Source organism: Onychostoma macrolepis, chromosome 22 (assembly GCF_012432095.1).
Source record: "Onychostoma macrolepis isolate SWU-2019 chromosome 22, ASM1243209v1, whole genome shotgun sequence".
In the NCBI taxonomy this organism is placed as follows: domain Eukaryota; kingdom Metazoa; phylum Chordata; class Actinopteri; order Cypriniformes; family Cyprinidae; genus Onychostoma; species Onychostoma macrolepis.
This window is the reverse complement of record NC_081176.1, coordinates 21330733-21346917: the sequence shown is the minus strand read 5'-3', so window position 1 is coordinate 21346917 and position 16185 is coordinate 21330733. Positions and strand designations below refer to the sequence as shown.

At 34.4% G+C, this 16185-nt stretch overlaps 1 protein-coding gene across 1 annotated transcript; it reads left to right on the top strand.

Annotated features, from left to right (window-relative positions):
- Positions 1-57: 57 nt before the first annotated feature.
- Positions 58-14338, top strand: fkbp8 (FKBP prolyl isomerase 8). Its single transcript, XM_058761346.1, is given in 9 exon segments — positions 58-180; positions 1866-2136; positions 2442-2611; positions 2852-2940; positions 7627-7847; positions 7935-8107; positions 8300-8377; positions 11400-11534; positions 13361-14338. Coding segments are annotated over 8 exon segments (1212 nt in total). The 5' UTR covers positions 58-180; positions 1866-1877; the 3' UTR covers positions 13448-14338.
- Positions 14339-16185: the final 1847 nt, after the last annotated feature.

Here is a 16185-nt window from a genome sequence, read left to right as displayed (position 1 = left end):
GCTTAAACGTTTCATATAAAAGTCCCTTGCAGTCATCGCAACGACCTTGACGTTGAGACTTTTATTTTGTACTTCTCGGGATTGACCATTGACCTTTACCCGGAAGTTGCACAGATTGATCTTGTTTTGTTGTCAAAGTTGTTGCTGCGCAGCTCCGTGTGGGTTTCCTTTCCCGTTGGGGTAAGTATTTTCATGTTATTTCATTTTCATCACACTTTTAAAACATTCACAGCACATAAACCTTTAGAGGAGGGTTGTTTCAACACACTGTATTTAACGCAGCGAGTTGTGGCGCGTGCATGGCGCGAGCTCGTTATCAAAGTTGCTGGAATGTTCTGGAAATGCTGTCTTTCCTGCAAATAATCGCAGGGTTTTGAAATTATTTCATGAATGCACGCTCTCCCACTCGTAATTACACACAAATCTTCTGAGAGCTCATTAGATAAATGCTGAATTGCTGTCATAAGTCTAGTATGTTTACAACACTCAATCTGTTTACAACAGGATATTTACTAACGTTGCACGCATATAAGATGCATATTACAATATAATTTCACTTCTTAAATGAATATTTGTGAACATGTTTATTATAAGCTTATTCTAAGACAATTAGAGTTTATTTTCCAAAAAAAACCGTTACAATGGTAATGCCAAGTTTTTTTTCGCGATTATCACGGTAATGTCGTAAGTTACTTTATAAATACCGAGGGAAAAAAAAATGTAAATACGGTAATCATTTAGTACCATAATACCACCACAGTGTTTTTGCAAGGGTTTTATTAGCTTTATTCATATTTATAAGATGGACATTAGCATATAATTTAATTTAATCGAGGGTTCACTAGAATATATTTGTAATATGAAGCCTTTTTGCTAATTCTGCGATAACTGTGGATTCTCTTCCAAGAAGTACCATAGTAATACCATGTTTGTTTTGCACGTGGTGAGTATTTGAAGTGTTATGTAAATATTGTGAAATGTCAATATGATAATCATTCAGTATTATTGTCGTAATTATTATTGTAATTTTACATTTGATTGCAATGGTATTATAAGGTGATTGTATTTTTAATGATCATTTATCCATTTGTTTTTTGGTGTTGCTTTGATGTAATTGTGATGGGAATAACACTATCTGTGGCCAGTTTTATGAATGTGACAATATCTTGCTGAATGCGTTTGGCAGTTTAATGCCAGTGCATGTATGATACACACTTAATTAAAAAGATTTTTGTAAACAGTAATAAATAGGCCTACTTTATTATGTTGCGCACAAGCATAAAAACTTGAGAGGAGATGACGTGTAGTTAAAACTCAACCAGTGTTGGTTTATTATTTACAGAGTTTGCCTTTTTGATTCTTCTAGATTTTTACTTTATGCGTAATGTCACAGGTTGACCTTCTTGCTGAGGATTTCTGTTTAAAAAACGTTGAGCTTATCCTAGAAATCCATGTAAAGAAGTGCAAAATGTGTGCATGTTAAACAATATGTGGGAGGAAGCGTGTTTTAACTGTTTTGTGTGTGTTTGTGAGTGAAAAACACAAAAGGCAGACTTTATGCTGCTGCTTCTCCTTTTTGAAGTTTGGTGATTTAATGGTCACCATTTATTTTTTTATATGAGAAAAGAAAACCAGCTCAGACATTCTGCTATATATATATGGACTCTCATTCTGACGGCACCCATTAACTGCAGAGGATCCATTGGTGAGCAAATCATGTAAAGCTAAATTTCTCCAAATCTGTTCTGATGAAGAAACAAACTCCTCTACATTTAGATTGTCCTGAGGGTGTGTAAATTTTAAGAAGATTTTCATTTTTGGGTGAATTATTCTTTTAAGGAAACTTGTTGTTTTGGCTCTCGTAGTATTGTGTCCAGATGGCTGACGGTGAGGTTGTGAACGGCTCTGCTGAAAACCAGGAGGTGGCACCATCGGGTAAGAAATCTGGACGTGCCTCGCTGCTGGATAGCGGGGAAGACTTCTCGATGCTGGATGATGTGGAAGACGATGTGGATGACGACCTCCCACCTTTAGAAGATGCAAGTGGAGGAAAGAAGAAAGACAGTCCCACTAAAGATGCTACGAAAGCAGATCAAACTCCTTCTATAGAACAGGATGAGTGGCTGGATGTTTTAGGTACCCCTTTTACCTCATCGTCATTGTGGTAGCAATAATTCATTAAATGGTGGATTAACACTATAATGGACAAATATTCAGGGCATCTTTTCATATGTCTGGATGTTTTTATTCTCATCTTATTTTCATTGTCTGTGTGTTCTTGTCTCTGTGTACTGGAAGCTTATGTCACTAAAACAAATTCCTTGTATGTGCAAGCATACTTAGAAATAAAGCTCTTACTGATTCTGATTCTGATTGCAGTGGTGGAGTAAAGTATGATGGTGATTTTTAGCTTATGAAATATTTTCTTTTTGAAAATACAGGAAATGGGCAGCTTAGAAAGAAAGTTGTGGAAGCCGGAGCTGGTCCAGACAGCAGACCCCAGAGAGGCCAAAATGTCACAATTCATCTTAAAACCAGTCTTGCTAATGGAACTGTGGTAGAAGAGCTGCCAAACCTATCTTTTACACTTGGTGATGGAGACGTTCTCCAGGTATTATATTATATTATATTATATTGTATTGTGTTATATTATAATTTTAAATTTTTTAAATGATTTTAATAATAATTTTATAAATTAATTTTTATTTCAGTATCTACTATATATTTTTTTAAGCATTACTTTTATTTATACTTTACATTTTCTTGTATTTTCAGAAACCTTAATTGTATATATAATTGTAAAATAAATTATAAAGAAAATTACATGTTTTGTTGTTATTATTATTATTAGGCGCTGGATCTTACTGTACAGCTGATGGAAATGGGCTTAAAAGGCGTTGATTGAAGCAGGCGCTAACACGCATACGGTGCCCTTGGCAGGTTAGATTCTAAATAAATATATATATATATATATATATATATATATATATATATATATATATATATATATATATACATACATACATACATACATTGTTTTTAATTGTATAGAAAATTAAGTTGGGTGTTTATGTTAATATTTATATTGTTTATATTCATATATATACAATATTACACACACACACAAACTAATATATGTATGTGTGTGTGTATATATACAGTCATGGCCAAAAATATCGGCACCCTTGCTAAATATGATCAAAGAAGGCTGTGAAAATTAATCTGCACTGTTAATCCTTTTGATCTTTTTTTAAAAATCACAAAAATCCAACCTTTCATTGGATAATAAGAATTTAAAATGGGGGGAAATATCATTATGAAATAAATGTTTTTCTCTAATACACATTGGCCACAATTAACGGCACCCTTTTATTCAATACTTTTTGAAACCTCCATTTGCCAAAATAGTATAGGAGTTTTCTCCTATAATGCCTGATGAGGTTAGAGAACACCTGACAAGAGATCAGAGACCATTCCTTCATCCAGAATCAGTCCAGACCATTTGTGACCCTGGACCACAAAACCAGTCTTAAGTGTCAATTTTTCAATTGAGATTTATGTATCATCTGAAAGCTGAATAAATAAGCTTTCCATTGATGTATGGTTTGTTAGGATCAGACAATATTTGGCCGAGATACAACTATTTGAAAATCTGCAATCCGAGGGTGCAAAAAAATCTAAATATTGAGAAAATCGCCTTTAAAGTTGTCTAAATGAAGTTCTTAGCTATGCATATAACTTAATTTTTGATTAGTATTGATATATTTACGGTAAGAAATTTACAAAATATCTTCATGGAACATGATCTTTACTTAATATCCTAATGACTTTTGGCATAAAAGAAAAATTGATCATTTTGACCCATACAATGTATTTGTGGCTATTGCTACAAATATACCCCAGCAGCTTTTGTGGTCCAGGGTCACATTTAGATTCCCAGCTCCATGTTGGTGCTTCTTCTCTTCAGTTCACCACTCATTTTCTACAGGGTTCAGGTCAGAGGACTGGAATGGCCAGCAGAAGCTTGGTTTCGTGCTCAGTGACCCATTTTTGTGTAGCTTTTGAGGTTTGTGTTTGGATTATTGTACGGTTGGAAGATCCAAACATGGCCCATTATAAGATTTCTAACAGAGTCAGTCACTTATTGATTTTTTATCTGTTGGTATTTGATAGAATCCATGATGCCGTGTGTCTAAACAAGATGTCCAGGACCTCCAGCAGAAATATAGGCCCACAACATCAAAAATACAGCAGTATATTTCATTGTACACATGGGGTACATTTTTATCCCTGTGTTCACCAAACCCATCTTGAGTGTTTGCTGCTAAAAAGCTCATTTTTTAGTTTCATCTGACCATAGAAGCCAGTCCCATTTGAAGTTCCAGTCGTGTCTGATAACTGAATATGCTGGAGTTTGTTTTTGGATGAGCGAGGAGAATTTTTCTTGAAACCCTCCCAAACAACATGTGGTGATGTAGGTGCTGTTTAACAATTTTTTTTAAAGGTTTTCTGACCCCGAGACTCAACTATTTTCTGCAATTCTCCAGCTGTGGTCCTTGTAGAGTCTTTAGCCACTCAAACTCTCCTTCTCACCGTGCATTAGGACGATATAGACACACGTCCTCTTCCAGGCAGTTTCCTAACATTTTATGTTGATTGGAAATTCTTAATTATTGCCCTGATGGTGGAAATGGGAATTTTCACTTCTCTAGCTCTTTTCTTAAAGCCACTTCACTAATTTGTGAAGCTCAATTATCTTTTGCTGCACATCAGAAATATATTCTTTGTTTTTTCTCATTGTGATGGATGATTATGGGAATTTGGGCTTTGTTTTCCCTCCTATTTATATTTCTGTGAAACAGGAAGCCATGGCTGGATAATTTCATGTTTATAATCACCCTGGAGTGCTCAAAATTGTGAATGGGGAATATACTTCAGAGATATTTTACTCATAAGAATTTCTAGGGGTGCCAATAATTGTGTCCAACGTGTATTTGAGAACAACATTTATTTCATAATGAGGTTTCCCCATTTTAAATTGTTATTATCCAGTGAAAGGTTAGATTTTTTGTGAATTAAAAAAAAAAAAAAAAAGATCAAAAGGATTAACAATGCAGATTAATTTTCACAGCCTTCTTTGATCATATTTACCAAGGGTATAAAATGCATATTAATAGTATGTTTATAATGCATATATATGTTTGTAATTAATGTTTTATATATGTATAATAAAATAAATACCATTTATATATTCAGTACCATAATTATATATAATTACATTTCATATATGATAAAAAATATATATGTATATATTAAGAAATAAATACTTCTATTCAGCGATGACAGATTAATCAGGGATGTGTATCGGGGGTTGGTTACTGCATGATGATTGAAATCGCGCAAATGGCTACCTAAATAAACTGCGAAAAGATTGTTTTCTAAAACATGGACGGAATGGTCCTTACAGTACTGTTTTTAGTTTCGATTCAGCTGCGCAGCGCCTGGTTTGAGCCGCATTTGGGAACGCAACATTTGTCATTAGAAACGTTTATAAAAATGTTATTGTTTACAAAGAGAAGTTTCAGTGTCACATGATCTAATATGATCTGACTGTGCGTTCACACCAGACGCGACTTGCGCGAATAAATCGCGCTATTCGCGCGTAGTTCGACGCTTGAACATTTTGAGTTTACTCGCTTCATTCGCGCGTGACATTCACTTCACAACAGACGCGAATTCGCGCCATGGGAGGGGCTTCTGCCAGGCGAACGGCTCCTGTCTCGTTGCGAAATGGCTGACATGGATAAAATACGGCGAATAAGCTCAATTTAGCTAGCTTGTAGTCTCAATATATGTATGTGTATATATATATATATAGCTCAAATTGTATAAAGAGCGTTTTTTACAACTTACCAGATTGTCCGACCTCCTCACTCACTTGCTTCCAAACAAAATCCTTTTTATTCCTGTTTCTGTAAAAGTACGAAAATGTAGGCTATCATACAGCTCTGGGTATCCACAAACAGCGATGATTATTTTGTCCTCCATTATTGTTTGGGATTCCCTCCGCTCGCTACGTCGTAATCACGTCACTACTAGAGCAAGCTCCTGATTGGTTAACGCGGCGCGAATTTTCGCCAAAGTTCAGATTTTTCAACTCGCGCGTCAAACGCCCGAAATTCGCGCCGCCTCATTCGCGCGAATTGCGCCGCAGAATGTCTATTCGCGTCTTTGCATTGACTTAACATGTAAATCACTCGCGCTTAACGCTTCATTCGCGTCTGGTGTGAACGCACCTTGATATGCTGATTTGCTGCTCAAGAAACATTTCTCATTATTATCAATGTTAAAAACAGTTTTGCTGTTTAATATTTTTTGTGGAAATGATACCACTCAAACATTTGTATAAGATTTAAAAAAGAGAGAGAAATTAATTTTATTGATCATGCATTAAAGTGATAAAAAGTGAGTGAAGACATTTAAAATGATTTCTATTTAATAAATGCATTAACCAATTTAATTAATATATTTGATAAATGCTGTTCATTAAACTTTATATTTATCAAAAAATCCTGAAAAATAAAGTGTATCACCATTTCCACACAAAATATGGAGCAGCAAAATAATTTTCAACATTGATAATAATCAGATCATGTTGAGTCAAATAAATTGTAATGATTTCTAAAAGATCATGTGACACTGAAAACTGCTTTGCATCACAGAAATAACATTACATTTTATAATATATTAAAATTGAAAACTTTTTTTAAATTTGTAATAATATTTCACAATATTGCTGTTTTTTGTTTTTACATTATTTTGATCAAATAAATTCTGCTTTTGATTCAATAAATTGAGCAAAAGATATTTATTTCAAAACCATTTATAATTGTAATGTTTCCAAACTTTTGGCAGGTACTTTAATAATAACAATTCAACATACTTCACTATAATATTAAAGTACTTTATTGTAATATATACTATATTATATTGTTATCACAATTATTAAATGCTGCTGTTTATTTTTTACAGGACAGTAGTATGTATTATTACAATATAAGATATATCTTTTAATGTGCTAAAATATATATTTTTAATAATAAGTGCTGGGGTGTGGCTTGTGGGCGTGGTCAGATTTTCCTTCTTTTTTTTCTCTAACTGATCACATGCCTGATTAATTTTGTCAAAATTGACAGTAAAGACAACATTCAGAATGTTAGAAAAATTATAGCAGCACAGCTGTTTTCAGCATTGATAATAATAAGAAATGTTACTTGAGCAGCAAATCAGCATGTTAGAGTGATTTCTGAGGGATCATGTGACACTGAAGACTGCAGTAATGATGCTGAAAATTCAGCTTTGCATCACAGGAACAAATTACATTTGAAATTATATTCTTATAGAAAACAGTTATTTTAAAATGTAATAATATTTCACAATATTACTGTTTTTACTGTATTTTTGATCTAATAAATGCAGCCATGGTGAGCATAAGAGACGTCTTTCAAAAACAAAAAAAAATGGTATGACTCCTACCTTTTGAACAGAAGTGTGAAACAGCAGAAATACTTTGACGAGTTAAACATCCTCTGCTTGACTCTTAACCCCGTTCATCTCCTCTGTCAGCTCTACTCCTGCTGTGCCTCCTGACGCTGGGCTCATCCTGGAGGTGCAGCTGTTGTTGGCAGATGACGCCCCAGACCTGGAGCTCATGCCGCCCTCTGAGCGAATCAGTTTGGCCAACAGAAAGCGAGAGCGAGGAAACGTCCACTACCAGCGTGCCGACTTCGCCTTCGCCGTCAACTCGTATGGAATCGCGCTACAGATAACCGAAGCGACTTCCAGAGGTGAGACTGCTTCATTCATGACTCACTGAGTTTATTTCCCAATAAATCGTTGTATACGTCTGCAATCATATTACTCTTTTATCTCAGTGGACATCAGTCAACAAGAAGAGGAAGAGCTTTTGGACATGAAGGTGAAATGTCTGAACAACATGGCCGCTGCTCAGCTCAAGCTAGACCACTATGAAGCTGCGCTGCGCTCCTGCGTCTCCGTCCTGGTGCACCAGCCGGACAATGTCAAAGCCCTGTTCCGCAAAGGCAAGGTTGGTTTCCTGAGTTCAGATGCGTATCGTTTTCACTCACTCTCATTAAATAATAATTTACTCCTGGTTTGGGACACAGCGAAAGTGGGTTGTTCGGTCGTTTGGTTCCGTTTAGGTTTCTTGCCACAGTAGAGAAAAAAAACGAACAGCTTGAGGGGTGTTGAGATGAAAAACGTGTGTTTGTGTCCGCAGGTACTGGCTCTGCAGGGCGAGTTTGCTGAAGCCATTAAAACTCTGAAAAGGGCCTTGAAGTTGGAGCCTAGTAACAAGGTAACACAAGTGACAATTTAACAGAACAAATTTTATTAACTCTGTCACTGATGACCAATGTTTATCTGTTTTATTTGATATTTTAAAAATGTATATGTTATATCTTCTTAATTTGATCTTTATTTGATCTATTTTATTTTATTTTGAATTAAATATATTATAATGCATTGTGTTTTATTAAAAATTGGCATCTGTTGATAACTTTATTTTATATCTTTTATTTTATTTTAATTTTCTATTTTATTTTGTATTTTATTGCAAATTGGAATCTGTTGAGAACTACTATTCTATTTTATATTGTATTTTATTTTATTCAATATCTATTTTATTTAATATTTTTATTTTTATATATTAATTTATCTATATTTTATTTTATCTTATTTTACTAATCTCTTATTGGAAATTGGTATCTTTTATTTGATATTTTCATTTTTTTTTTTAATCTTGTTTTGTCTTTAATTTTAACTCATTTTTATTTTATATTTTTATTTTCAAATAATTTTGTTTTATCTTCATTATATCTTGTTTTTTTATTATTTCTTAATGTGTTTAATTTTTTATCTTTTATCTTTATTTCATATTATATTATTTTACTTTATTTTCTTTTTTACTGAAATATTGGTATTACTTTATCTAATTTAAGTTTTATAATTTATTTAATCTTTAATTTATTTATTTTGTTTTGAAAATTGGTATCTGTATGTTGTCTTTTTTATATCTTTATTTTATTTTACATCTGATCTTATTTAATCTTTATTTCATATTTTTCTTTTTTGAAAATTGGCATCTTTTATTTTACATCTTATTTTATCTTTATTTTACTTTACATCTTATATCTTGTTTTATCTGTGTTTTATTTTTACATCTTATTTTATTTTACATGTTTTATCTTATATTTATTTTCTTATTTATCTTTTATTAAAAATAGGTATCTATTGAGAGCAATTATTTTATTTTTGTGGTGTTTTTTCACTGCATTGTGATAAATTGTTTTATTGAAATTTGGTCTCTTACTAAGAACTACTTGTATAACAGGTCCCAGAATCATATGCATTCCCCATTATAACCAGCAGATGGAGCTGCAGACCCCCAAATTAAATCAGACTGCAGACAGAACAGAGTGTTCAAAAACTCCTAGGATCGCATTTCTTTCCATGTCTATAAATAGCCGGGTCCCTCTGCACACTTGCCATATCTAAATCAGCATTGGGCTGCTCTGCTTACACAGGCGGATGGATGAGGTTCCCTGTGTCCCTCCATCTGACAGCTCCTGACTGCTGTATGTCCAGCCTGCCACTGCCAAGCCACCTACGTCTGCACATTTACACCTCTCTCTTCTCATGTGTCTGGCCTTTAGAGACGCTCCAGTGCAGAATTCCTTCATCCAATCTCATCCCATCTTGCCACTGTGCCTGTACCCTACTCATTTTAGTCATTAGTCAGTAATTAAACATTAGCGGTAATTAAACTAAATGGCAGGTTGTCATGGTGTAGTTTGACTCGGGCGGCTCCTGAAAGTCTACATTCAAAATGCCATTCACAGCCCTTCGCTCCTTACTCATTATTAATAATGACACACTATTCAATCTAATTAGCCTTAATTTGTTAAGCATCATGTTTTGAACTGTAATTTTGATGTTTGTAGGTTACGCTTTGATTTAGCAGTGTTTCTTCATCGTTATGATTATTTTAAAGTAACTATATAAGGCGTGGATCAGGTATTTAAATGATTCAGTTTGCAAATGAATCTTCTTTAAAACAAATCGACCAGTTCATTGAAACACACTGTCTTGAGTCAACTGATTTGTTCAAACAAATCTGATGGGTTGAGATTCGTTTGAACAATTCACACTCGACTGTTGAACAAATTAGTTTGTAACTGAAACATTTTCAAGATCAATTGAAATATTTAGCGATTTAACTGTTGAACAAATCAATTCCTAAATGAGTCATTTTGTAAAATCACATGAATTATGTAGTTATGAAGCAAAATGAATAAGTGAACTGATTTTTTTGGCCAGCCTATTGAAGCAAATGGAATGAATGAACCAATTCACTCAAGTAAACCTGAATGATTCACACTCAACTGTTGAACAGATCAGTTCATGAATTCAATCATTAATCAATGAACTATTTCATGAATCGGTCCATTGAAACAAATTGAATGAACTGATTCAACTCAACTCTTGAACAAATCAATTCATAAATGAGTCATTTTATAATAAATGACTCATTTATTAATAAACCAGCCTATCGAAGCAAACGGAATGAATGAACCAATTCACTCAAGTAAAGCTGAATGATTCAGATTCACTTGAATGATTCACACTCAACTGTTGAACAGATCAGTTTGGAAGCAAATCTTTCTACAAGGTTGCTTGAAATATGTGTGATGACTCAAAATGAATAGATGAACTGTCTTTTGATTTGTTAAAATCCATTTGAACAATTTAGATTCATTTGAAAAGTAAACGCTCAGCTTATTTTTATTGCTTAATTGAAACAAACCATCTGAGAAAACCGATTCCCTAAATGAATCGAACTCCTCGGCATTGGCAGAAACAAGTGTGAACTAAATATAACTAAATTTCTTTTTGCGTTCTCATATATCGTCTTCACAGGCTAAAACTAGAGCAGATCTAGTCTATCTTCACTCAGGTATAGAGAGAATAAAACTCCAGGGTCTTGATTTTGAGGTCATATAAGAGAAAAATAATCGTGTGTGTGTGTGATCCATATAAAGACATGTTTCATTTGTACAAGATGCTTTCACTTCTGCTTTTGTGTTCTGTGGCATTGCAGCTGATATTGGAAAACAAGTGAATGCGTTTTTAATCTTAAATTGATTTACATCTTGACTTTTGTTAGGCTTTCACTCAATCTCTGTCAACACTGTCATGTTTAATCATTTTCTTGCCGCCCAAATGTGTTGGTGTGCTGCAGTGAGCAACAGTTTCATCAGCCTGACGATACCACACACACACACACACACTTTTCACTCTCTCTGCCCTTTCCTCGGCAGACCATCCATGCTGAGCTGTCGAAGCATGTGAAGAAACACTCCGAGCAGAAAGGAGCCGAACAGGCCATGTATAAAAAGATGCTGGGTAACCCGACGAACGCCAGTGTGCAGAAACACCGTGCCAAGTCCTCATGGGTGAGAGCTTAAAACGGCCCTTTTTCAACTATTTAACACATGAGGATGCATGTCTGTTTACTCTCAAGAGGAAGTGGGATTTATAGACGACAAAGTGCACATTTATGCCTTAACCTGTTAAAGGGATAATTGACTCAAAAATAAAAAATGATTAACGAATAAAAAAAAAATGTTTGATCACCCTCATATTGTTTCAAACTCTTACAATTTTTTCCTATTGAACGCAAAAGGAGAATTTTTTGAATCTTCACTTGTGAATGAATCATTGAGTTTGAACTGAACTTGAGAACTGGATCAGTCAGATTTTTGCATTATCTTGCATTGTTGTCTCACAAAAATTCTGCATTCTTTCTCAAAAATATTACATTTGAACCAAGAAACTTAGCGTTTTCTTGCGAAACTTTTAGTTTCTCTCGTAAAAGCATTGCGTTCCCCTGAAAAACGTTGTGTCCTCTTGCAAAAGTATTGCATTCCCCTTTGAATTACCTTGAGAAATTCTGCATTCATTCGCAAAACCTGTTGCATTCTCTCGCAAAAATATAGCATTCCCCGAGAAACTTAACGTTTTTTTTTTACAAATAGATTGAATTTGCCAGAATAAACCTTTCATTCGATCGCAAAAGCTTTGAAATAGTTTTTCCTCACACCTCACAAATATTATTTCAATCAGCAGTTAAGCTGAAGAAAACACAAAGCTTTGAAATTATTCATGAGGCATGAAAAATTAATCAATATAAATAATACATTTTTTCTCATTTTTTCCAATCACCATCATTTCTAGCAATGTCCGATTCATGAAAGAATTGTTCTTTTGAGTCTGATCTACTCAAATGGTCTACAGTGAATTGTTTATTAATTGGACTGAATGTGTCTGAGTGAACAATTCTGACTCGGATCCAATGATTCAAAGTACTGTAAGAGCTAAATAGCAGTTTTTTTTAAAGAACTTGAAAGAATTGAAATGTAAAGTGTCCTCTCTTCTCATTTTCCCCCCATCACTATGTACCCCAAGGGTCTTCATACAAATCATTTTTTGAGCCATTTCTTTTCTTGTTAATCTGGTTCACAAATCGGACCGAATGATTAATTGATGATTCAGACTCTGATCTTATTCTCAAGTTCAACTCAAACTTTACTGGCGCAGAAAATTATTAGTAAATAAGAAGTTAAATTTAGTCTGCGCCGATAGCCTTGTGGGCAGTGCACCCGCCGACATACAGTGCTGTTGGGCTACGGATGTCCCGAGTTCGAATCCTAAAGCCCTGTTCACACCAAGAACGACAACTATAAAGATAACGATATTAGCATCCACACCAGCGGACGATATTGTCTGTTTATTCTAAACGCACGCTTGCCTGCCGCTTTAAATTCTCGAGCTCGTTACAGCAGGATGGATTCTGATTAGCTGTCAATGTTTGTATCGTTCATCAGCTGGAAAAAATCGTTCTGGAAGTGATTTTAACGATATCGTTTCTCTGTGCCTTTATCATTATAGTTCTGGTGTGGACTCTGCTATTCTTTAATATTGAGAACAGTTTTTAGAACTGTATCTTTATCGCTATCTTTATAGTTACCGTGCTTGGTGTGAACGGGCCTTAACTCAAGGACCTTTCTCGATCCCGCCCTCCTTTCTCCCACTTATAAATCATAACAAAGACAAAAATGGCAAAAAAAAAATCTTAAAAGGTTACATTTGGATTTGTTCATTCCGAAAAATACCATAGAAAGCCACATATGGGTTTAAAACAACATGAGGGTGAATAAATAATGATAGTTTTCATTCTGGATGAAGTATTTATTTTAAACAAGTATTTTTCTTTTTACAGAGCCTCAGCTGGAAGTGGCTTTTTGGGGCTACAGCCGTTGCGATTGGCGGTGTAGCTTTATCAGTCGTCATCGCAGCTAGAAATTAACCAGAATTCACTGTGACCGAGATGGATGACATGGTGCTGAAGACCTCGAGCACGCCAGACCCACAAACACCTTACTGACCTTCATATAAAAAAAAAAAAAAAAAATTGTAATTGAAAGTAGAATGGTTGTAGTTCTGTTGCCGTCCATCGCACAGTAGAGGTTTTAAATGGCTTCACTTTTTACTTTCAATGCATGAAAGATGAGCTGGGAAGAAATAGATGTGAGAAATAGTATATAATTCCTATTTATGTACAGAAAAGTTCCTAGTTATAATTAAGAAATTTATTGATGTACAGAATGACGCTCTTCAGGTTGCTGGACACAGTCGTGTTTTGCTGCAGAACTCTTCAATTGTGTGTGAAGTTCCGTGATCATCTTTTGGTGAACTGAAACTTGCTTGTGAACATTCATATGATGAATGTGATTGTATGCTTTTTCTTTTGCAGTATCTACAGGCATCTGATGCTAAAGAAAGACAACACTATTTTAAAAGTTGATGTGGTACATTACTGGTTTTCGTGCTTTCTTCTCCTTTATAGGCTCTAAAATGTCACTGGAATCAGCTGCTGTCCCTCAATGATGTTCCCAGAGATTTTCATTTTCATGACCAAACACTGCAAGGAAGTTCATGCAGACCTTTTCAGTTTATTTTTCAGCTCCTACAAGAATTAGTTTCATTTATTTAGTATTATTTATTTAGGATGAACAGACATGTCAGTTTTTTATTTTTTTTTATCCTTATGATCCTTAAGTTGATTGTTCCCCATTCCGATTTTTTTTGTAGTTTTGGTAACCTCCGACATTCCCTTTAAACTTATTTTGTATATCCTATAATAAACTTTTGCACTTTCTGTTCATATGGTTGAAAATAAAGTGATTTCTTGAAAATGTTTAGATGTATGAATTCTAGATTTGCATTTTCTAAGGGGGTGTAGTGTTAATAGAGTAACAGTACAATGCTTTCTTGCACTTGCCAGCTCGGTGATGAAGTACGGGTTCGATGTGAACGTTCTTAAATGAACATTCTATGTAACGTGTGCGTTGTAAAGAAATAGAGAATGTCTTTGAAGTGCATAAATGTGATGAAGCCTCATCCATCTGGTTGGAGTCTGGTGGGGCATTCCCTATTCATGGGTTTTTCTTTTTTCCTTTTTTTTTTTTCTTCAGACATTGACGTTTTTCTGACGCAATTCTGTGAGTGAGAAGCGTTCAATCCAAAACCTTCCCCCCCACCCCCAGCCAAGAGTTTTCCATTGTACAAAAACACAACCAAACATGGTCAAATCACAAATTTCAAATCATATACGTTTGCCTTATTGTTGAAATATATTCGAAAAAATAAATAAACGTATCATGCCTAAAACCGCGTTGTAATGATGCCATTCATCGGTCATTTCCAGCGATGTCCAATCCGAGAGAACCGAGTCGGATCTTTTCAGTGAAACGGTTCATGATGATTCGTTCACTAATTGAACTGAGCGGATCTCGAGTCAACAATTCTGACGGAAAGAACTTTTTATTTTTATTTTATGGAACTTTCAAAGTTACAAAATTCCACAGCAAGTTCTTGACATATTTCTCATATTTACACATTTTGTAAATACAAATTAAACCATTTTAATAAAATAGTAAACAAAATTAATAAAAGGGCATCACAAGCATGTTAAATTCATTTAGCAGAGCCACGGTTCTTTGGGCTTTACGATGTTTTAAAGACTTCATTGATTCTAAATGAGCTTTAAAGGCTGTTTGAAAATGAGCAAAATTGGGTTTTAAGTTACTCCATTTAGTTTGATGAATATAAAATGTCCCTAATATCAAAAACGGATCAATAATAAATAACAGATAAATTAGCAGAAGTTAGGTTACTTTTTAATTGCCTGATTAGCTGAAATGTTACCAAAAAAGTTCACGATTTGTTATTAAACGTCCATACCTGTACACTTTTAAACTAAGAGATGTAAATGAACTTAAGTTTTGTGTAGAGTTATGCAAATTTTATTTAGGATCTCAATAAGGTCTAAATAAATCATATGTGAGCCTGGACCACGAAACCAGTCTTAAGTAGCACGGGTATATTAGCAAGAGGCAAAAATACACTGTAAAGCTAAAAATCATTAGGATATTAAGTAAAGATCATGTCCCATGAAGATATTTTGTAAATTTCCTACCGTAAATATATCAAAACTTAATTTTTGATTAGCAATATGCATTGCTAAGAACTCCATTTGGACAACTTTAGAGGTGATTTTCTCATTTTTTATTTTATTTTATTATTTTTTTGCACCCATCAGATTCCAGATCTTCAAATAGTTGTATCTCTGCCAAATATTGCCCTATCATAACAAACCATACATCAATGGAATGCGTATTTATCCAGCTTTCAGATATATCTCATTTTCAGAAAATTGAGATTCATTTGTCAAATTAATTCATTTGTGGTCCAGGGTCACATATTTTGTCATGAATGCAGAACCGAGACAATATAAACACCCTTATCACTAAATTTTATTTGTTATAAACAGCAATGACTTTTTTGAGCGCTGATAATGTAAAAGAACAGCTGAATCGTTTCCGAACCGGCTCTTTGAAACGAACTGCTCAAAAGAACCGGTTCGCTGAAAAGACTCGGACTTCCCATCACTGGTCATCTCTCTCTCTCTCTCTCATGATTACCGCGAAGCCCCGCCCCCTCCCGCCTGTACGTAATTCACGCCTCATGAATAATCATATCCTT